Raw genomic sequence first — 22,341 nt, forward strand, 5'->3', positions numbered from 1 at the left:
TCAAGTTCTTCTTTGTGGTGGCCATTTCTGACCACCGCTACAACTGCCTTCAGGAAAGGGAGTAATGGCCAGCTGTGGAGGAGAGATGCGGCTCTCCTCAACCCTGCAGGCAGTCTCCCCCTTCTTCACCACCTCTACGGGGTGGCTTAGCCTTGAAACCAGCCAGCTCGGGGCGCTCCAGCGGCGAGCACAGATCGAAGCCTCAGAGAGATGAGGTTTCAGTCTGTCGCCGAAGAAACTCAAACCGGAAGTCTTACCTGAAGTAATTTCAATGACTATTGTTTCCCTACCACAATTAACTTAGATTTATGGTAATTTGGGCTGCAAATGTTCTGGATGACTGCTAGATAGTAGTTAGTAGTTGTTTTATGATAGTCAACTGGAGGTTATTCAAATGTAATGAATGGTCAATGCAGGGGTTTCCTATGGGTTATGGTGCTATTCTTAACTAGCCAACCCAACCTGGAAACTGGTACATTTTCCTGGTTTGGAGAAATGCCTAATGATAGATCCTCCAAAACTGGACTTGGCTTGGCAAAAGCAAACATCTAGTATGAGCCACGGTAGTGCAGTGGTTAGAGTGCAATACTGCAGGTTACTTCTGCTGACTGCTGGCTGCCTTCAATATGGCAGTTCCAATCTCACCAGATTGAAGGTTGCCTCAGCCTTCCATTATTCTGAAGTGGGTAAAATGAGGACCCAAATTGTTGAGGGAAATAGGCTGACTCTATAAACCACTTAGAGAGGGCTGTAAAGGTATGTAAGTCTAAGTGCTGTTGCTATTGCTAGTAACCCTATGTCTTCTGACATCCCATACCAAAAACTGGTAACATACAAGCTTCACCCAAAGACTTTGAGTGCATCTTGCAGAGGTTTTTTTTTTTTTTGAACTGTTACCATCAAACTGAAATGTGATAGAATAGAAAAATAAGTTAAGACATGGGGGATAATTAAATTAACTGAAATTACTTCATTAATTAGGATTGCATCCTATTTCAATTTTGTTCTGGCTTCATCTACTTCCTTTTTCTTCACTGTTTTGGAGAGTATGGCCCTCATTATGTAATATAAAGGTGAAGTGTACTGCCCAAATTTGTGGCCCTGGTCTACACTCATTAATTCAAGGGGAATTGTATTACATGTGATGTTTTTCTGTGTCTTTATGTAACAGGTTAATGTGAGAATATAACTCATGTTGAATCAGCCCAAGGGCCATAGAAACTGCAGCATGCTATTCAATACTACTTCGCAAACTATACCTGGAAGAAGTTAAGAGCGCACTGTAAATATTTATAAAAATATTTTTCTATTTAACCCAACAGGTAGTCCTCAACTTACAACAATTCATTTAGCGACCATTCAAAGTTACAACAGCACTTGAAAAAGTGACTTATGACTGTTTTTCACACTTACGACCTTTGTAGCAGCCCAACACTCATGTGATCAAAATTCAGTTGCTTGGCAATTGGTTCCTACTTATGACTGTTGCTGTGTTCCAAGGTCATGTGATCGCCTATTGCAACCTTTTGACAAGCAAAGTCAATGGGGAAGCCAGATTCACTCAATTGCGGCAAGAAAGATTGTAAAGTGGGACAAAAGTCACTTAACAAATATCTCTCTTAACAACAGAAATTTTGTTCCATTGTGGTCATAAATCGAGGACTGCCTGCATTGCAATATCTGCAAGATTCTGCCTCACTATTCTTCTCAAAAAAAAAGCAAAACTCTTGAAACAGAAGGTATTTCAAAAGCAACTTTTATTGGAAGACAGCGATAGTAGAGAGAGCATAGGCAGAATCTGACTTTCCCACGTCGGAGCGTTAGGTTAAGCTGCTCCTTTCGAGGCCCCTCCCAATGTCCAGTTCAACTGTGAGCCAATCCCAAGGTGCGAAGATGTTGTGAGAACTCCAGGCTGAGAAAGTGATAACAGGCCGTTCCCAGGCGCCACGATCTCGATCTCGCTCCTCCAGTGTTGAGACAAAAAACAGATGACCCCAGGAACATTCTTTCCTCCCTCCCATGTCCCCAAAAGTTACATCAAAGCAAGAGAAAGAATAAAGGAAAAGCCCACGTGAAAGTATCCCCAAACCTTCCCAATCCCACCAGAATGGCAGTGTCTAGGGGACCTGGCAACATCTAGCCTTCGTAAAGTTAACCTTTTTCCTTATTAGAAAAGCGTGTTCTTATGTACATAACATGTTAATGGAAATCAAAGGAGTATTCAGGATGTACAGGTAATCCTCTACATATGATCATAATGGAGATCAGAATTTCTGTTGCTAAACAAGGTGGTTGTTAAGTGAATCAGGCATGATTGTATAACCTTTTTGACACAGTATAGAACAGAACAGAACAGAATAACAAAGTTGGAAGGACCTTGGAGGTCTGCACTACTATTACTATTAACCTTCTCATCACTCCTTATCACCCATCCCCAGCTATCCCCTCCCACTTGTGACTGTATGACTGTAACTTTGTCGCTTGTATCCTTACGATCTATATTGACTGTTTCCTAGTATGATTTGATTGCTTATTGTACCCCATGACTGTCATTAAGTGTTGTACCTTCTGATTCTTGACTCTTGACGAATGTATCTTTTCTTTTATGTATACTGAGAGTATTTGCACCAAGACAAATTCCTTTTATGTCCAATCACTTGACCAATAAAAGAATTCTATTCTATTCTATTCTATTCTATTCTATTCTATTCTATTCTATTCTATTCTATTCCAATCCCCTGCTTAGGCAAATAGTTAAAGTGAAGTGCAGTTGAGAAGTGAATCATGTAGTTGTTAACCAAACTGAGCTTCCCTTGCTGATTTTTGCTTGGAAGCCAGCTGAGAAGATTGTAAATGGCAATCACATGATTCTGGGACACTGCAACTATCACAAATAGATGCTGGATGCTAAATGCCCAAATTTTGATCATGTGACTATGGACATGCTACAATGGCTGTAAATGCAAAGGACCAGTTGTGAGTCACTTTTTCAGTGTTGTCTTAACTTTGAATTGTTGCTAGATGAATGGCTGTAAGTCAAGGACTGCCTGTACTAAATTTATTTGTAGCTCAGTTTTCTTCTTCCAATATTTATAACAGTGCTGTGCTTACTCTGTAGAGCATCAGCTGGTAACACTAAAATACCACACTTCACAGGGCAAGAAAATAATCGTCAGAGTAAGTTTGGTAATTGCTGAATGATACATTTTTAGCTGATCTAGGAAGGTAGTTTTGTGTTCTGTTTTACGGAAGACATTTTTCTATTTGAAAGGATTTTCATTCCAAGGCCAGCTTAAAGAGAGAAAAATCCTATCAGAGAATAGAAGCCTTGAAATAACTTGTCAACATATAGTAACACAGTTAATTGTTCAGTTTGAAGCTTAATATGAGTTGAAGTTTATCTTACAGTTGAGATGCTTTAATATTCTATTTCTTTTTTTAAAAATGAGCATCATCAAATTAAGAGCAGTACATTCCATGATGTTTCTTCATTTCATAAAGAAACATTTACTCCTTATCTGCTAAATAGTTATATGAGGCATGGACAGCTAATTTGTTGATGCTTATTTGTTTAGTCCTATCCATAAATGGATTAAATGCTATATATAAAAATATACTTTTATACAGTAATACATGTGCACGCACACACACACACACACACACACACACACACAGAGAGAGACATATAAACACACACTGTTCCATCTGGATATTCATATCAATTCAAGATAAGTTCTGCTTTTAAAGTCTATATAACATACTTGACTTAATTATATGAGTAGCTTTATCAACTAGAAAGATGAATTTGCAATAGTAATAGTGTACTATGACAATTAAAATGTCACAGATTAGGGTTTCAAAATTATTGCTAGCTTTTCACTTTTCCCCTAGGGATGTTATTTTTAGATTCTGCAGTTGTCCCCTTTTACTGCCTGGGTGTGTTGACATTATCATCCAGGAGTTAGTGGAGATAAGCCATAATAGCAAATTATAACTGTGACATTTAGGATATTTTTTTCCTGTATGAACATATTAGTCTTTCCACAAATATATTGGAGAGAGACTGGCTGAATCAGGGAGAGGAGTCAAATGGAGAATTTGTTTGGAATCACTACATGGGCACAAGAGGGCAAAGTTTGACACCCCCTGAATGCCATTGGATCTTATTTAGTCATAACCTGGTGCAGAGGATTCCTGGCTATATGCTTGAGCAATAAAACAGCTCATTGAGTTTGTCATGTATGGATCTAGTTTTTCATGTCTGATAAATAAGATATATCGAAAATATGCACTGAAACTTTTCCAGCTCATTCATTCACTCGGATGTTACATTTTTTTGATTATCCAAATTTAAGTGTCTCTTGCTACAATTTTCAATTAATAAATAGACTACAGAGAAGTTCTAGAATTGGTATTTTTAACAGTTAATGGAACTACAAGTCCCAATCTCTTTGTGGAAAGCTGTGATTGAGTATTTTCATATATTTTCGAATTTGTACATGTCCTTTGTTGCAGTAATCCATATTCACAATTAATCATGTTTGTCAATGTTGATGTTCTTCATAAGTGGGATTAAGGGAAAAGAACTGTGTTTTGCCAGCTGACACTATTATTAGAATAGAATAGAATTCTTTATTGGCCAAGTGTGATGGACGCACAAGGAATTTGTGTTGGTGCAAATGCTCTCAATGTACATAAAAGAAAAGATACATTTATCAATAGTCAAGAATTTTGAAATGCCAACATTTCATAACAGCATTTCAAAATATTTTGGCATCCAGAACTTCGTCACAAGCATTCCTACCTCTCTCCCTAATTAGGAAATAGTAATAAATTACATAAAATAAATGAATAACTCAGCAATCTAACCCTTTTTATGATACCCCAAAACAGCTGCTTCAAGTCACCATCTCATTCTAGTAAATGGTAGGGATGACCCTGGGAATGAGATAAGGAGTAGTTCTTGTCTATACGGGGCATTATATAATCACTAGACAATTTGTGCCCCTTTGGGTTATAATTTCAGAGGCATTTCCTCAGGAGTGAGATTCAAATTTTGTAACAACCAGTTCTGCAGGCATGGCTAGGTGGGTGTGGCCATGTGACTGGGTGGGTGTGGCTTTTTTGCAGCACCCCTCCCCGTTTTTTGGGCCTTCTGGGCCTCAGGGAAGCCGCCTCCTGCTCCCAGAAGGGTCCAGGAAGGCAAAAAATGGACGAGGCAGGATGTGTTTTGGACAGGAAGGGAGTTAAATTCAGTATCAGTATTTATATTTTCTATATAACCTCTGAATCATTTTGGAAATAGTCCAGAAATTCAGTAGTAGCTTTCCTGACACTTTGATGATGCTACTCTTACATAGGGAAACTTACAATCTCCACTTTCACAGTATCATGCATTAGAGGGGGAAAAAGTTTTCAGAAATTCCATCCCATCGACAACTACTTTGGATCCCATTCAAACCTAAGACGCCTTAAGTCTAACGATAGATAGATCGATAGATAGATAGATAGATAGATAGATAGATAGATAGATAGATAGATAGATAGATAGATAGATAGGGGAGGGAGGGAGGGAGAGAGAGAGATTGAAGTTGTCAGGCACACAAAATCAGAATGCAAAGCGAATCAAAGGAATACAGGTTTATTGCATGCTAACACTGTAGAAGAATCTGAACTCGGCAGATTGGCAGTAGATAAGAGTCAACGGAATTCGAGGTGGGCTGGACTTAGATCTCTTATTGGTGCAAAGGGACTTCAGATTAATGAGACGCTAAACCGATCAGGCTCAGCCTGGTCATAATAAAGATAGACCTTTATTATGATTTTTGACGAAATGTGTACATATACTTAAGGCTGGCAATTCAAATAAGCTATATATGACTTAAAGAGGAAGAAAAAAGGGGGAAGGGAAGGAGATTTAAACTTATCAAATAAATGCCATTTTGTTTGAGATTATTTGGTGCTTCACTCTTACAGCAGTGAGGCAAACATTGGCAATGTTATGGGTGATAATGCTTTTATGGTCTATTAAAAGATAGAAGACATACTATTGGTTGTTTCTCCCTGGGAATTCCTTTATGCCCCAATTAATATCTCACACATGTTCAAATAGAAATTACAGAGCAACAGAACATGCTGAAAATCATTCATAGTGTGTGGGGTCACTAAAGCAAAGTCATTTGTGGAAAGGACTTTTTATATTTATCATCAAAAATTGCTGAAGGAGTGAGTTAAATCTGGAAAGAGCAAATGGAGTACTGTATTAACTATATTGGGCTGTATTAACAATCTTAATAGGCATAACCTATTAAGATGCCCATGGAAGATTTAATGTTTCTATATGTTAGGAATATTCAGGAATATTCCTATTCAGGGTACTTTTGGCTTCAGAATCTAGACAACTAATGTAGGCTTTTTTTAGCTGTGACAATCTACCACAATTATATGAGTTTATATTCTATGACTACATGAGCTCATACCATGATGTGTTAACCATATTGAAAGCCTTTGGAGAGGTTAATGAATTTCAGTTCTGATTTTAAGTTGTGCTGCAATAATGAAGATAGTGTCTGTTGCCATCCGGCTGATACAGTGATTATTCCTATGGCTACTATAGCAATGTTGTCCATTTACAATTTCATATTATATTCTTGTTGATATATTTTTGGCTCCTTAAATCTTCCCACCCTCTTTAAAGCTACACAGGTAGGTTATATTTTTAACAGTGCTGGACAATATTCCCATCCTAATCTAATGAAGAAATTCTGTTCAGATTCACAAGTCCCTTTGCAATGTGCTTCTATAATAAAATGTTAATAAAAAGATGCAAAGAACAGGATGGGAAGGAAAAGGAAACCAAACAGTTGGGTGTTGCCTTCCATCTTTGTTTATGACTCAAACACATGTTTCTTGGCAATATTGTGTTGATGCTTTCTATAGTGCTTTGCATGTGTCTTCCTAGACTGTGTTGCCAGTAGGAGATTAATTGAAGCTGAAAAAATGGATTGACGTTAAGAAACTTTTAGACAAAGTTCTGCTTTTAAGAACTTTGGAAGAATTCCCCCATTTATGGAAAATGGAAGATAGACAGTCACATAAGCCTGGAGTAACTGTAGCTGACCAGCTGTTGAATTACAATTCCCAGCATTCCTCCTCATACTGATGGGACTGCTATAGTATCATTCATATGAGGTAATCACTGAAACCTGCATGATTGTTTGGGAACTTTTCAGTAGAATTTCCCCCTTACTTTTCTTATTGAAATTTTAATTACATAGGTTGTCTTCATTTAGTGGCTGCTTAGAATATCAACTTTTCACAGTTACAATAGTAATGAAAAAGAAATTTTACATAAATCTTCACATTTATGCCCTTTGTGAAACAAATGAAAGCTGAAGTAAGATCATAATCACAATCACAGTTTCACTTCGTAAGCACTTTGCTTAGTGACCAAGTTGCTGGTCCTAATTGTCATTGCCAAAAAGGACTGCTTGTATTCAAACTTTGTATCATTTTCCTGATGGGTAGAAATGCAATTTAAAACTCTATCCAAGAAACTCTAATAGCTAGTTAAGGCAGTTGTCTATTTTAAATGTTCTGAAAACATCCCAACATTGCTATTTATTGTTATTTATTTCTTTGCATCTCATTTTTAGTATTGTTACAAATAATTCAAAGTGGTAAACATATCCAGCACACCTTCCTCCTCCTATATTCCTCACAGCAGCCTTGTGAGGTGAGTTGGGCTGAGGGAGAATGATTGGCCTAAGTCACTCAGCTGGCTTTTTTGGCTAAGGTGAGACTTAAACTCATAGTCTCCTGATGCCTTAACCACTAAACCAAACTGGCTCTCTGAATTCAGTTGTACAAAATATAATTATCATCTAAAAAGTATTACAAATTATTAAGTCAAGTTTGTGTCAGAAATGGGTGGATAGAGACACTGAAGCCAGTGCATATCTTGTTTTAACAAGCAGAAACTTGGATAGCATAATGTTTTGAACGTGCAAGAAAATAAACATAGCTCTTCCAGCTTGGGGAATGTCAGAGATGTCTATCCCATTGGGACGGAGCTTAATTTTTTCTTGAAAGTCCAAGGATGTAATTTTAGAGTACTAGTTGATGTGGCTAGTCTTGATCCTAGAATCTATCTCTCACTTGTTAGGGTAGACGTCTAGCAAAAGAAAATCCCTTCTGGGTAAAAATAAACACAAAATAGTCATTTGTGCTCTGCTAGTCTTGCATTTTGATTCTTGCAATAGGCTCAACTTTCTCTTGTACTTTGACAAGTGCAGATTTTTTTTTAAAAAAAACCCAAAAGTTAAATTGAAAGCATTGTTCCGTGACAACATTTTCACTGTCTGATTGGTTCAGTTCTTTTGAAATGGAAACATAAATGTCTCAAGTTGTGCTGATTAAAAAACTCTAAGAATAAGCAGGGAATTCCATAAGCCATTTAGAGTTCCCTCCAACCAGCCAAGAAAAAGAGACAATAATCATCATTTATTCAGTGCTATGCCAGCAACATTCTTACTTTACTTACTTTTTACATTCTTACTTTACAACATTCTTACATTCTTAATTATTTTACAAAAAACATGAGCTATTAGTATGAGAGGAAACTTCTTGGCTGTCAAGTTGTCATTTCTCCTGCATATAAATTCTCCCTGAAAGCTGTAATGATGGCATGGCATTGTAATTTTGCTACCAGGCATTTATTTATTTGTCAAATTTATATCCTGTCTATATCCTCCAGGGGCTCAAAGGGGTATATATAAGTATCTCTTCCTCCATGTTTTCCCCATAACAACTGTGAGATCGACTGGGGTTGAGCGAATGACTGCTCCAAAGTCATCTTGTGAGATTCCATTGCTAGGCCTTCCCAGCCAAGTTTAATAATTGCACCACACAAGTTCTCTTTTCCAAACAACAGGCATCACTGTTGTAGACTGAAGAGTGTAGCGTCAGGGTCCGAGGTGGAAATATTGACATTTTCTCAGAGCAGATCTCTGAAAACTTTTAAAGAGTATTCATTGGGCCTGTCTGAGACAGCCAGAGTTATGTCCCATCAATGGAAAAGGCACTGTGGCAAAAGCATCTCATGATACTTCTGGTAACAAAATGGAAGCATGAAAAGAAACTTCTGTGCAGGAGCCTCTTCTGGATACCAGACAAGGCAGACAAGAGAGATGGAGTAGTGCAGAGCAATGCAATGAGGCAAATTGTGGCTACTTTGCACAGCCCAAACTTGCAAGTAGGACATTTACAGAAGCTCCATCTGGCTACAGGAAGTACCCAGAGAGGACATTGGAACACCATGACATGAAGCAATGTGGTAGTTCACTGTTTAAAAACAGGGATCTGCATTTCCCATAAAGCAGTGTAGAAGGGAGCATTGCTTCTTCTCAAGTGTGCCCATGAAAAGCATCCAAAGCTTTGCACAGCCCTAATAGTCATTTAATGTCTTTAGTACACTTGCAGCTAGTAGCCTATAATAAAACAAAATCAAGTTTGTCGTCCTTTTACATGCTGTATTTTAAAGTAGAATGGAGTTGTCATTTGAGCCTTTCACCCTTAATTGCATGAGAGTTAGATTAATTTTGCATAATTTTTGTTGTTGTAATGTGGACTGTATCCTACTCAACTGCACAGTTGCAGGCTTTTTGAACAAGCTACATGGGAGTACTGCAGGATTAGAAGCTGTGCTTACTCTTCTAAAACCTCCTTGAACAATTGTTTGCTAACTCATGACATTTAAAAATGGAACCTACAGGCATCCATTTAAAAGACTTACACAGCAATGGATGAATCATCACTGCTAAATTACTTTAAAAGGTTGACAAAAGTACAAAATGGTACAGGCATGAATTGTAAATGTGCTTTCCTACTAGTAAAGTATGTTCCTTTCCATACATATACTTTATACCTTATTCAACTACTCCCCAACAACAGTATGAACTGTATGCCTGACAGAGTAGGAACTTCCAGTTGATGGATCAGGAAAGTATGGACTTATTGTTTCACCAATTATAAGGGCAAATCAACCAAAAAATGTTGGGTCTAGTTGGCTTTTATTCCTGTCAGTTTTAACTCTTTGTCATTTGGTAAATCCTTTTTTCTTCCATTCAATCATGTCTGATTCTTGGAACGGCCCCTTCAGTTTTTTTTGACAAAGTTTTTTAGAAGTGCCTTCTTCCAGTGGTAGGATTCAAAGTAATTTAACAACCAGTTCTCTGCCCTAATGATTTCTTCCAACAATTAGTTCACCAAACTGCTCAGAAACTTAACAACCGGTTCTCCCGAAGTGGTGCAAACTGGCTGAACCCCAACTCTGCCTTCTTCCTAGGGTTGAGAGAAGGTGACTAGCCCAAGATGGCTTTGTTCCCAAGACAGTACTAGAACTCACAGTCTCCAGGTTCCTCGGTCTTAACCATTATGCCAAATCAATTTCATTTCTTCATCCTTCATCAAGAATAAAACAGAATAAATGTACCATTTCCATACGTCTCAGCTGAGGGGAGAAGAGAGCGAGACTAGGGCCACTCCTCTTTGCTGTCCCCTAGGCAAAAAGGGAGCAATTTCCCCTCTATCCAATATAAATGGAGGGGATGAGTTTTCATTGTCTTTCAATTGAGAATTGAACTGAAATGGATGGGGTTGTTTTTGAATCACTCTTTTAAATAAGCTCTGGCTTTATTGCCTGCCTCCTCCATTTTGCTCTGGGGCAAAGCTTCCATAATCTACTTGATATCTCTATACTTTTCAAATAGCATTAACATATATACCCATGGTGGCGAATCTATGGCATGCGAAGTGGCATGCAGAGCCATTACTGTTGGTACATGAGCACTCGCCCAGAAAAGGTCTACTGCGTATGCGCGCCTGCCTGACAGCTAATCGTTGGGTATCTGGCACGCATGTGTGGGGGCGCGGCAGCATGCAGGAGATACTTGTGCATGCGCAGAAGCACATGGCGTGCGTGGTGGGTAGCGTGTGCATGCTCAGAGGCATGCAGCGTAGGTCGCGCAGATCGCGTGGGTCACGTAAGTCGTGTGGTTTGCATGCGCATACACAGGAGGCAAGGGGGCCCCCCACATGCCTTGCCCTCTCGGTGATGGCATGCGAGAACGAGCAGGCAAGTGCACGCACAATTATTGGCACGGGAGCCCAAAAAGGTTAGCCATCAGTGATATATACTATATATCTAATACCAAAGGTATGATTCCCTTTGGTTTCAGGTAGAATTAATGGAGTTTTTGGTGGCTGAAGTATTGATGAGCTAGCCCTGGGGCAACTCAAGGCAGATTTTCAGCATTTTATGGTTTTGAATAATTTTAATAATACAAAGCCTTTGAATAAAATACCTCTTTAATTTCAGCCACTAAATGCCTTTTTGCAAGAGATAGCCCTGTGTCAGCTTGGAGGTGTAATCAATTAAACTGCAATCCGATATTCTATTAAATACTCCTAAGCCCTATTGATTGTGAATGAGAATTAAGTATATTGGGAAATAGTTTTGCAGTTTGCAAGTATTTCCAGATATGATCAAGAAAAGCATATCTGGGCTGCTCTGATACTATTTCTGCCATATATGAATATAATTAATGGTAGAGGTAATGCTGAATGGAAATTGAATTTCCAGCTGAAATCCCTGCTCAGCAATTTGTTTTAATAGCGGCCACATTTTTATTTGAGAAACAACCAATCATATTGACTATGTTCAGCCATGAAAACGAAGTCTGTTATTGGAAAAACTCTCTAATTTGCCAGTGCAAACTATATCTGAAGATTTCACTAAGACCTCCATGTAGTTTTCTTCCCAATATTATAGAAGTCATCTCCGCCAACTTCTGAAAAAAAATTATTCAACTTCTCAGATTGAAGGTTTTCATTAGGCCCTAAATGACAGACCACTACAAATGACCAAGGGGTCATTTGTAGTGGTCTGTCATTTAGGGCCTAATTTAGTTTACTTCTGTTGAGCTTCCTGAGATTGACAGGAATGTATTTATTTTGATGTATTGATTCAGGACAAATTACATAGCATTCTGCAGTCAAATTTTGTCTTTACAACAGTGATGTGAGACAGATTAGTCTGAAAGATAGTGATTGGCCCCAGAGAACACTAAAATTCCAATTGATTTGAAGGGATATTTCATTGTACAGTAATTATATAATTTGGTCATAGGTATCACCTCAATGCTGAGTGGACTTCCTATTATTGTTCTGTTATTTAGGGAGACAATAAAATTATTGCCAAGGTTCCTGATAAGCTTTGTTCTTAAATCTTCCGGGATGTCACTTAAAGTTTGAAGTGAGTCATTGGCAAAAATTAACATTCATTCCCCAAGGTGTCTGCTGATCTGTGCTCTCTGCTTTCCTTAGTCAACCTCCAACAATGCTGAGTTGGCAAAATGGTGGCTGTTTTCTTGTGGTTGTTGCGGTTGATGCTGCTTGAGGGTTGTTTCTTGTTGTTTTTAAATTGAGTGAAATACATTGGCATGAATTTTGTCAGGGATCCCCATCTAGTCCAAGCAAACAAGAAAAACGGGAAAGTATTGGAATTTACTTTTCATCACTCCTTAAAAGACAAGCACCGAGATGGGAAAGTAATTGGTGCTTGCTTTCCTGGCATGGATGGGAGGAGAAAAGAAGATAAATCTATCAATCATGAGCTACATTAAGTGTGATCAGAGAGAGTACTTGGCCATCACTGTCACCAAAGCAGAGGAAGAGATTGAAGCCTGGAAAAGTTCCTTGTCTTCATTTTGAAGAGGGGAAGGTTGCAATACAGAAAAGCACAGTGAATTTTTGTGGGGAATAATTTGGTGGGGGAAAATTCTTATACAGCGCTTCCTATTTTCTTCCTCTAAACTGTTAATTGGGGCTCAGGATTCTCCACACAGAGTTCTCCCTTATCCACTCTGTGAAGCCAGACTTGCATCTGATCTTAAATATTATTAAGAAAATATGAGATGCTGGTCTCCAGTTAGGTCTAGGTCAACTGAATGAAGCTGTCTTAGCACACCCACTTCATGTTCATCCTCCCACCGCAGTTGACCCACCGTGGGCATTCATATCCAGCTGGCTCTCCGCTAGCGCTCCTCACCCACTACTGGTCTGCCAATGCCCCTCCTCCACTTCTTCCTTCTTGCTGATTCGCTGTTGTGGTTTGCCGGCAGACGACAGCAAAATTGGACAGTGGGGAAAAACGGAGACCAGTCCAGGAGTCTTGAGAGGACTCGGACGAGGTTCCTGTGTCCAATGCAGAGATGGGGCCAGGATCATCTGAGAGTGAAGTTCTGCATCCGGAATCTCCAGAGTCTGGCAGCAGCGAGGCAGAGGACCCAGGGGAGCCTGTTCCCAGTGCGCATGTGGACAGAGCTGCTAGATGGCAAAAGCAGCTGAAACAAAAGGGGCAACTTGGGAGTAAGGCTGGGAGATGATTGTCCCTCCCATAAGGTATAAAGGACAGGCAAAGGTGATGAAACCTTTGCAGGAAGCAAAGTCATTCATTCTATTAGGATTAACCCTTGAAGCTCTATGTGGATTTATACTTCAGTTGGTTTTTTATAATTCATTTGGAACTCTAGCTGTTGGCAGCAATTCAAAGGACAGAAAGGTGGGTTTTTATCTCGAAGGGACTGTTTGGGACTCATCACCAGCTGGGAATGAAAATAATTCCCAGCGCTGAAATAAAACAAGATGTGTTTTAACTTAGCAGGTGCTTAATTACAGTCTTGGGAAGCCTTGGTCAGAACATTTGCAGAGGGACATTTGTCTCCAACCAATTGGCTGTGCAGGACGCACACAGTGCATACCACTGATGGGGGAGAAGCGGAGGGCCAGGTGAGTATGAATGCCCATAGTGGGACAGTTCCAGGGAGCCCAAGATAAAGTGGGCATGCTAAGGCAGCCATATTTAATTGTCCCATTCTTTTCCATTCTTAAAGAATGGAGTAACTGTGAGAGGGATCTTGGAGTCTTAGTGGACAACCAGCTAAATATGAGCCAGCAGTGTGCAGCAGCAGCCAAAAAAGCTAATGCAATCCTAAGTTGCATTAACAGAGGGATAAAATCAAGATCAAGGGAAGTACTAATACCACTCTATAAAGCCTTAGTAAGACCACACCTAGAGTACTGCATCTAGTTTTGCTCACCACATTATAAAAAAGATGAGACTCTAGAAAAGTACAGAGAAGAGCAACCAGGATGATTAGGGGACTGAAGACTATGAACATATGAAGAATGGTTACAGGAACTGGGCATGGCTAGTCTAGTGAAGAAAAGAACCAGGGGAGACATGACAGCAGTGTTCCAATATCTGAGGGGCTGCCACAGAGAAGAAGGGGTCAAGCTATTTTCTAAAGTGCCTGTAGGCCAGACAAGGAATAATGGATAGAAACTGAACAAGGAGAGATTTAACCTGGAAATAAAAGGAAACTTTCTGACAGTGAGAACAATCAACCAATGGAACAGCTTGCCCTCGGAAGTTGTGAGAGCGCCATCATTTGAGACTTTCAAGAAGAGATTGGACTGCCATTTGTCAAAAATGGTGTAGGGTCTCCTGCTTGGGCGGGGGTTGGACTAGATGACCTACAAGGTCCCTTCCAACTCTGATTATCTGTAAAGATCATGAGCACTTTCAGTTCAATACAGCAACTGCAAATTTTTTGATAAAAAAAAATAAGGAAATAAACTTAGAAAATGGCATCTTAATAAACAGTCTGCCAATCACGGATGGATTTTTTTTGAGGGGGGGGTACCTTTTTTGCTTGTTTATGCTTGCTCGCCTATGTTTTTAAGAGCCATAGATATATAAATTGAAGGTTGGCCCCAGAGAATATATACTTCGAACAATTCAAAATTCTTACCAAATTTGATTGAAATAATTCTTAGCCCTTTTCTCAAAAAGCAGTTTTTTCTCTGCCTGTACCCTTCCCTTTTAAAAAAAAAAAATCTATTTGGTATAAAACTCAATAACTGTTAATGAAAACTCTGTGATGCATTCCACTAGACATGATGATTAGATAAGTGCTGCTTCTGAGCACTGAACTTTCAAGGTAATAATATATTTCAAATAGTTTATTCAGATAATTCTGCAGTATGCGCGAAATTTCAGAATTCCAAAATATAGGGCTGCCTGAAGAATGAACTTTATTTTTAAAATTAGTTAAATCTATGTTCTTACCTTTATAAGATTTACATGTGTATATATATATATATATCTGCATGTGACCCACCAATATTCACCAGTTAAGCTTCTCTAATCTCATACCTTCTTAATTTATGGAACCATATCTCCTATTTTATGCATTATTTATTCCCTTTCCCATAGATGAAAATTGCCTGGAGCTCCTATCTTATCTAGCATTCATTCCTACATAACTACCTTTTTAAAAAAAGAAGAAGAAGAAGAAGAAGAAAGAATGTGTCATTTGTGATGGACTCCAGATCAATTCCCATCTCTTAGGAAGCAGCAATGTTAATCCCCATAGTGAACCAGCTGGATGTATACATGAGCCCCGTTTAAAGATAATGTCCAAAGTAGGAGACCAAATTAGCACCCAGAAGGAGCCAGATATCTCTAATGAAAGTTGAAAAGGCCACCATTAGTGCTTGCTGACTCCCCCCATCCCACACAGCAAAGGATATTGTAGCCAAGAAAAGGAAAACCCAAACTGATCTAGGACAACTATTTAGGGGAATGATTCATTCAAGTGATTTGAATGCACATTTACTATTTGAATGGATATTATTTGAATGCATAACCCTAAATATTTACTATAGGATCCCTTGGTATTAGGAAACAGATAATTGTGAATTCCCACTCTGAGGTTTGTTTTGCTCTGTGCTTGGTTGTCATTTCAACATTTCAATCAATCAGAATAGAGCTGGAAGGGACCTTGGAGGTTTCTAGTCCAATCCCCTGCTCAAGCAAGAGACCTATACCATTTCAGACAGGTGGCTTTTGTTAAAAACCTCCAGTGATGAAGCATCCACAACTTCTGATGGCAAGCTGTTCCACCGATTAACTGTCCTCACTGTTAGAAAGTTTATGTCATGCCCTTGATAGAGTCAGACTCTGAGGGAGAGAGTCAGACTCTGAGGGAGAGGAGGAACAGCTGACTGGGAGTGGAGGTGTGACTCCGGAGGTTAGTGGAGGAGGCTGGGGAAGGGCTGAGGCTGGTTGGGCAGTCAGAGGAAGAACCAGGCCCATCCCCTCTGCATCCTAGGACATGCAGGGAAGAACAGAGAAGGCAACAACTTGGCTTGCGAGAGAGGAAGCGGCAATGATCCTCCTCATTGGTTGCAGCTGGGGAAACGAGTATATAAGAGAGACGGTTAAAACACAGGTTGTCAGAAGCAAAGCGCATTTTATTTTGGTCTAAAGTTATCTTGGTTGGCGTCCTTCCAGCAGACTGTGCCTTGTTATCTCCTTGAATTTGGTAAATACTTCTCCTGTTCCGTTGTGGAAATTTCATCACTGTAGTTTCACCTGTAGTTTCACCTGTATCTGCTCATTAAATTTGGACTGTATTGCTTTCTTTTGAAGACCATTTTTGAGTACATTTTATTTCCAACTGAGTATTATTGAACAGTGGGGCCAAGGTGGAGGCATTAAAGGACATTTATTTATATTTCGGATTTTGTTACGTTTGTGTTACATTCTGGGTCATCACAGTTTCTCTTTAATTCCAGTTATTTCTCTCCTTGATTAGTTTCCATCCATTGTTTCTTGTCCGGCCCTCTGGTGCTTTGGAAAATAAATTGACCTACCCCTCTTCTTTGTGACAGCCTCTCAAATACTGGAATATTGCTATCATGTCCAGAGGTGGTATTCAGCAGGTTCTGACCAGTTCTGGAGAGCTGGTCGCAGAAATTTTGAGTAGCCAGAGAATCAGCAAATACCACCTCTGACTGGAGATTTTACAGTATCCTTTCCCTGCCACACCCACCACCAAGCCATGTCCACAAAACCAGTGGTAAAAAAAAAAATTGAATTCCACCACTGATCATGTCCCTCCTAGTCCTTTTTTTGTCTAGACTGGCCATATTCAAATCCTGCAACCATTCTTCATATGTTTTATAAGACATTCTTCATATGTCTTAGTTGCTCTACTTTGTACTTTTTCCAAGTCTCAACATCTTTTTTGTATTATGACCAAAACTGGAGGTAGTAAATTGTAAATAATGCAGTAAATAGAAAAAGCAAACACTGGATTTTTGCTTTTGTATTTATATATAGCTTGTTTGTGATTATTAACTTCATTATTATTTATGTTGTACATCTCCTGGATTCATATGTTGGAGTTGGGTGGCATTATAGATCTTTCAATCAAATTAAATTTATGTACAATTGGTCACAGATTCAGAATGAGAAACCATGAAGAAATTTGGACACATGTTAAGTCGGCTTTTTAAAAATTCACACATCTCTAATAAGTGGTTGATTTGTTTGACCTACAATTAGCCAGGTGAAGGCATTTCCACAGTTGAGCAAATGCTCTGCCCTTTCTAACTTCTTGTGGCTTTGTTTATTTATAACTGCTGTGGAGCCCTTTAAACAGTGTCTGAGCACTTGACATGAAGATAATTTAATACTAAAAAAAGAAGAAGAAGAAGAAGGCCATAAAAGATCTCTAAATGCTTCCAGCTAGGAGTTTCAGCTGTGAGAAACATGGAGAAATGGAAGTCACATGGAACTGTTGAAGTCATGGCAAAATTTGGAAGTCTGTCTATCCCCCAAATCTCTGCTAGAATAGCCCCCAAACTGGTCAGATTTATAAAACAAAACCCACAGATCAAAGCAAACAACCTGCTGAAAAGTTCAGCTGTCACTGAAGAAGCTCTCCATGGTGCTATAATGTTTACACAATAATGATCTGCTCCAGAGAGCTACCAGGAGGAAACCTTTTCTTCACGCTCATCATAAAAGTCATGAAATGGAAAGAAAATCTTAAGAAGTTTGAAACTTTTTGAGGCAAAATATTTGGGTTTGAATTGTTCAGCAAAAACCATACCAGATATGCTTGGAGCTTTGAAATATGCAAACAAGCAAGGATCCTCCTGAGCTGCAAACAAGAGTAGGGGGGGAGGGAATACAGTAATATGAAAGAAAACTTATTTGTTGTCTGCAAAACCTTTTTGGAAGTTGTTATTTCTGCTGAAGGAGGCATTACAAAGTTCTGACTGAAGTGTACTTTCAAGTTTGTAGCAAATGAGTTAACTTTATAACTTCATGTAGAGGTTGCATCTATTTCTGTCCACTTAGGGTTCATTGAACATTCAATTTGACAGAGGCATCTCTGGGGGAAGCGGGGATGGCAAATGACAAAAGCACTGTTGTACCAGTGCCATGCAAGCATGTTGTTACATGCATTGTGACATTGCACACATTTACAAAAGAGCTGGAGCTTGCACCTCAACATTGCTTTCATCATTTTTATGAAAAAAAAAAGAGGTCTTGCAGACACCTCTACAATTTGACCAGAGGTACCTAGACATTTGCACACAGCTGCAGTTTTCTTGCAACAGTGCAATTACTTGTACTGTAACTTTCTTTGATGATTTTTTTTCTATTTTCCCCATAAACATTCCACCCTGGCTTACAGTGATTGTGGTGGTGTTTCACAAGGGATAAACTATCTTTTTGCGATCAGCCAAGATCAGTGAAATGCTACTACCTTCTAAGATTAAAGTTTTTCTTCTGTCAAGATCAACACCTGGTAAATGTATGGATATTTCTTTTTCATGGTTCACCTAATTATCTACCTTTCAGGACTAGATTAATTTTGGGTACTTTGCAGTCCTATAAGCTTGAGCTTTAAAGGTGGGAATGCTTTCTGCAATTTGTTTTTAATATTATAGTTATGCTTTTATTGTACTTATTAATTGCATTTAAAATATTTTGGTTAGGGTTGTAAAACAGTTGGAGTAGATCAAATAAGAACTGTAAATAAAGTTTGCAGAGATTCTCAGTCATCTAGGTCATGGTTACCCCAAAGGTGCTTTTTTCAGGCGGCAATTGGAATTTCTTGTTTTTTTCTTTGAAGACATTTTGCTTCTCATTCAGGAAGCTTCTTCTGCTCTGATAGGATAGTGGCGAATGGAAGGAATTCTCCACTATCCTGACAGAACTGAAGAAGTTTCTTGGATGAGAAGTGAAATGTCTTCAAAGAAAAAACAAGAAAGTCCAGTTGCCTCCTGAAAAAAACATCGTTGGAATATGTAAATAAAGTTGTGTTGTTGCTATTGCTATTGTTGTATTATGGGTAAGTAAAGATAGACTTTTGATGTCAATTGTGTTTTTAATTTTTTTTTTCTTCTACTTAGTAGCACATCTCTTTTAAAATAGAAAAATAAGAAATAAAATATCCCATTAAAAGAAATGTGAAAATCATCCAGCAAGTCAGGCTAAATGGTAAATTAAAAATATTGTCTGAACTCAAAGCCTGTAGAACTAACTTGGGTTTTAACAACCAGCAAAGAAAGAAAGAAAAAAGAATCCAATTGCATTCCATATGGCAAAGCTTTCCATAAACTGCATGCAGTTTTTCTCTTGTGCTACCGAAACACATTTCTATGGATGGTGTGTCATATTTTTAGAAAGCTTTTCTTAGGATTGTGCAGGATAATGGAGAATAAAATCATACAGGATACCTATCTCATAAATATAATCTTAATTATGAGAGATTCAGGAAAGAGAAAGGAAAAAAGGAGGGAGTAATTTATTCAAATTTAATCATATTAGTTTAAATCTTCTTATTAGCTACATTACCCTTTTTCCTGATAGTTTCTTTGTTAGTGAAAATATCTTTGGCAGGGGAATATTTGATGGAGATATTCAAATTGCATTCATCCTCAAGATTTTGGATAGGTAGATAGACCAAGACAGATACACAGGCAGAGAGATGTGTATGCAATCACCTGTGTATGTACTTCTATGTATTTGGGAGAGCTGTGTTAGTCTCAGATAGCCAAAAATCAATGTTGGCATCCTTTCCAATAACACATTTTATTAAAAGACTCATTTTGTGAACTGCAGCAAACTTTATCAGATGCATGGAGTGGCTAGACTTATGTAGAATTTAAATTGGGAGGAGACTGGGTGGGAAAGGGGAAGACAGGTTGGTTATATAGATGCAGGTTACATGTGAGACAGACTACAAATATTTTATTAACAGTTGTAATATGTTTTTAAAAACCCCACTGCATTTGTTGAGACCTTTGGAGATAGCCTGAAACCTTTTGATATATGTGAATGCAACAATCTCTCCCTCGTTTGTGCTGTTAAATTTCCAAATTTTGAGATCTGCAGCCATGTTCTGGTATTACTGTCCTTTGTTTTGAATCCTCAAATCAAACATGTGTTCATTTTTTGTCCAAAGCTTGACTTATTTGTGCTGAAAGGGGCGTTATTGGCAGGGGAGGGCATATATCACTTGCATCTGCATAACCACCTTGTTTGCTGTCTTCTCCTCCCTCCTTCTGTTAGAAAGAAATGGGATGTGCTTCCAAGCCAGGAATATTAATAATAATGGGGGTGGGGAGACAATGCAGACAGCAGTTGCTTCAATCAGAGCTAAATCTCTCATATATATATATATATATATATATATATATATATATATATATATATATATATATATATATATATATATATCTAGGCAACGTTTATGAAGTCTCATTCATCATCTTCAGGCTTCTGTCTCCAGCTCTGTGCTTCTCAGGTGATGATGAATGTTCGTTGGGTACTTCAAATCTTCCACAGTGTAAGATCTCATATAAGTATCATGAGAACCTCAGAAAACAAATATATATATATATATATATATATATATATATATATATATATCCCATATATATATATATATATATTCAGTTTTCGAGGGTAGTTACATGCTATGGCATTCAACTTTAAAAGCACAACTACAATGACGTGGGAAAATACCCGAACAAAGCTGAATGCCATATGTATGTATGTATGTATGTATGTATGTATGTATGTATGTATGGCATTCAGCTTTGTGTGTGTGTGTGTGTGTGTGTGTGTGTGTGTGTGTGTGTGTGTATTTCATTCATTCTTAAGTTTTTGTGGGTACTTACATGTATGGTATTCAGCTTTGTTCGGGTATTTTCCCATGTCATTATAGTTGTGCTTTTAAAGTTGTAGCAACGTTTTGGCAGAATCTCATCTGCCATCATCAGGCTTCTGTATTGTGTTCGTCTGTGAGTCAGACTTTTACAGTTGTTTCAGTTTTAAATTTGGGGCTAGTCTACTGCTGTGCCAGAATGGTTTTTTTCTTCATCCTGATTGGTTGAGAGTCTTGGTCTGTGTTTATTGGTCTTGGAGTTTGCTGTGTTCTGCTTGATTGGTGTTTCTAAATGGACGGCTATCATTTGTTAGGAAGCTAGGTTTCATCTGGGTGCCTGGTTGGGGTTGGGGTGTGTTTGAGCTGGAGATATCAGGGGGGATCTGTTTGTGCCCAGGTGTTTGCCTGGCTTGTGGTGTGGAGATTTTTTTGTTTTTGAGTGCAGGCTTCCAAATAATTGACAGTCTGGTGGAATCATCTCTTCTATTCATGCTTTCAGGTCTTTTTTCAATCTCTATGGCTTCTCTGATAATTCTGTGGCTGGGGTTTTCTATAGTGGCTAGGGTTTGGGTGCCATTGAAGTTGATGCTATGACCTGTGGCTTTCATGTGTTGGACCAGTGAAGACGTGTGTTCCAGCTTTTTTACTGCATTTTTGTGCACATCCAGGTGGGTACTTATTCTTCTATTGGTCTGTCCAATGTATGTGGCCGGGCATGATGCACAGGGGACTTCATATATGCCTTGGTTTTCCAGGTCAATTTTATCTTTGGGGTTTCTAAGGATGGCTGCTATTTTTCTGTCTGTTTTGAAGGCAATCTTGATGTGATGCCTGTGTAGTATCTTACTGATTTTGTCTGTAGTACCTCTTATGTAGGGCAGGACAGTTGTTCCATAGGTCTGTTCATCTTCTAGGTCTCCATTATGTCTCAATGTGTTTTTGTGGATCAAGCTGGTGATTTTTCTTTTGTGGAAGCCGTTGGCTGTCAGTACTTTAGTCAGGGTGCATAGTTCAGTCTTTATGTGTGTCTTGTCTTCCAGGCATTTGGTTCTGGCGATTAGTGTTTTGGCCAGAGAGTTTATCTGTGCTGGGTGGTGGTGGGATTGGGCGTTGAGGTAGCAGTTGGTGTATGTTTTCTTCTGGTATACGGTGTGTCCTAGTGTGACATCTGTGTTTTTGTAGATTAGTACCTCTAGGAATGGTAGTTGTTTGTTTGTTTCCATTTCCATGGTGAACTTGATTTTGA

At 38.7% G+C, this 22,341-nt stretch overlaps 1 protein-coding gene across 6 annotated transcripts in view; it reads left to right on the forward strand.

The window, feature by feature from the left end:
* Positions 1-22,341, forward strand: part of GRIP2 (glutamate receptor interacting protein 2) — a 494,881-nt gene that overhangs the window by 355,400 nt on the left and 117,140 nt on the right. Inside the window, exon 1 of one of the 6 annotated variants that reach the window (XM_087923754.1) lies at positions 18,416-18,728. The exons of the other annotated variants lie outside the window; for them this stretch is intronic. Within the exon in view, the coding sequence (XP_087779880.1) occupies positions 18,677-18,728 (52 nt within the window). The 5' untranslated portion in view covers positions 18,416-18,676. Of the gene's footprint in view, positions 1-18,415; positions 18,729-22,341 lie in introns of those variants that run through there. 6 annotated transcript variants of the gene reach the window in all.

Source organism: Pseudonaja textilis, chromosome 2 (assembly GCF_049901715.1).
Source record: "Pseudonaja textilis isolate UNSWEBS1 chromosome 2, rPseTex1.2, whole genome shotgun sequence".
Lineage (NCBI taxonomy): Eukaryota > Metazoa > Chordata > Lepidosauria > Squamata > Elapidae > Pseudonaja > Pseudonaja textilis.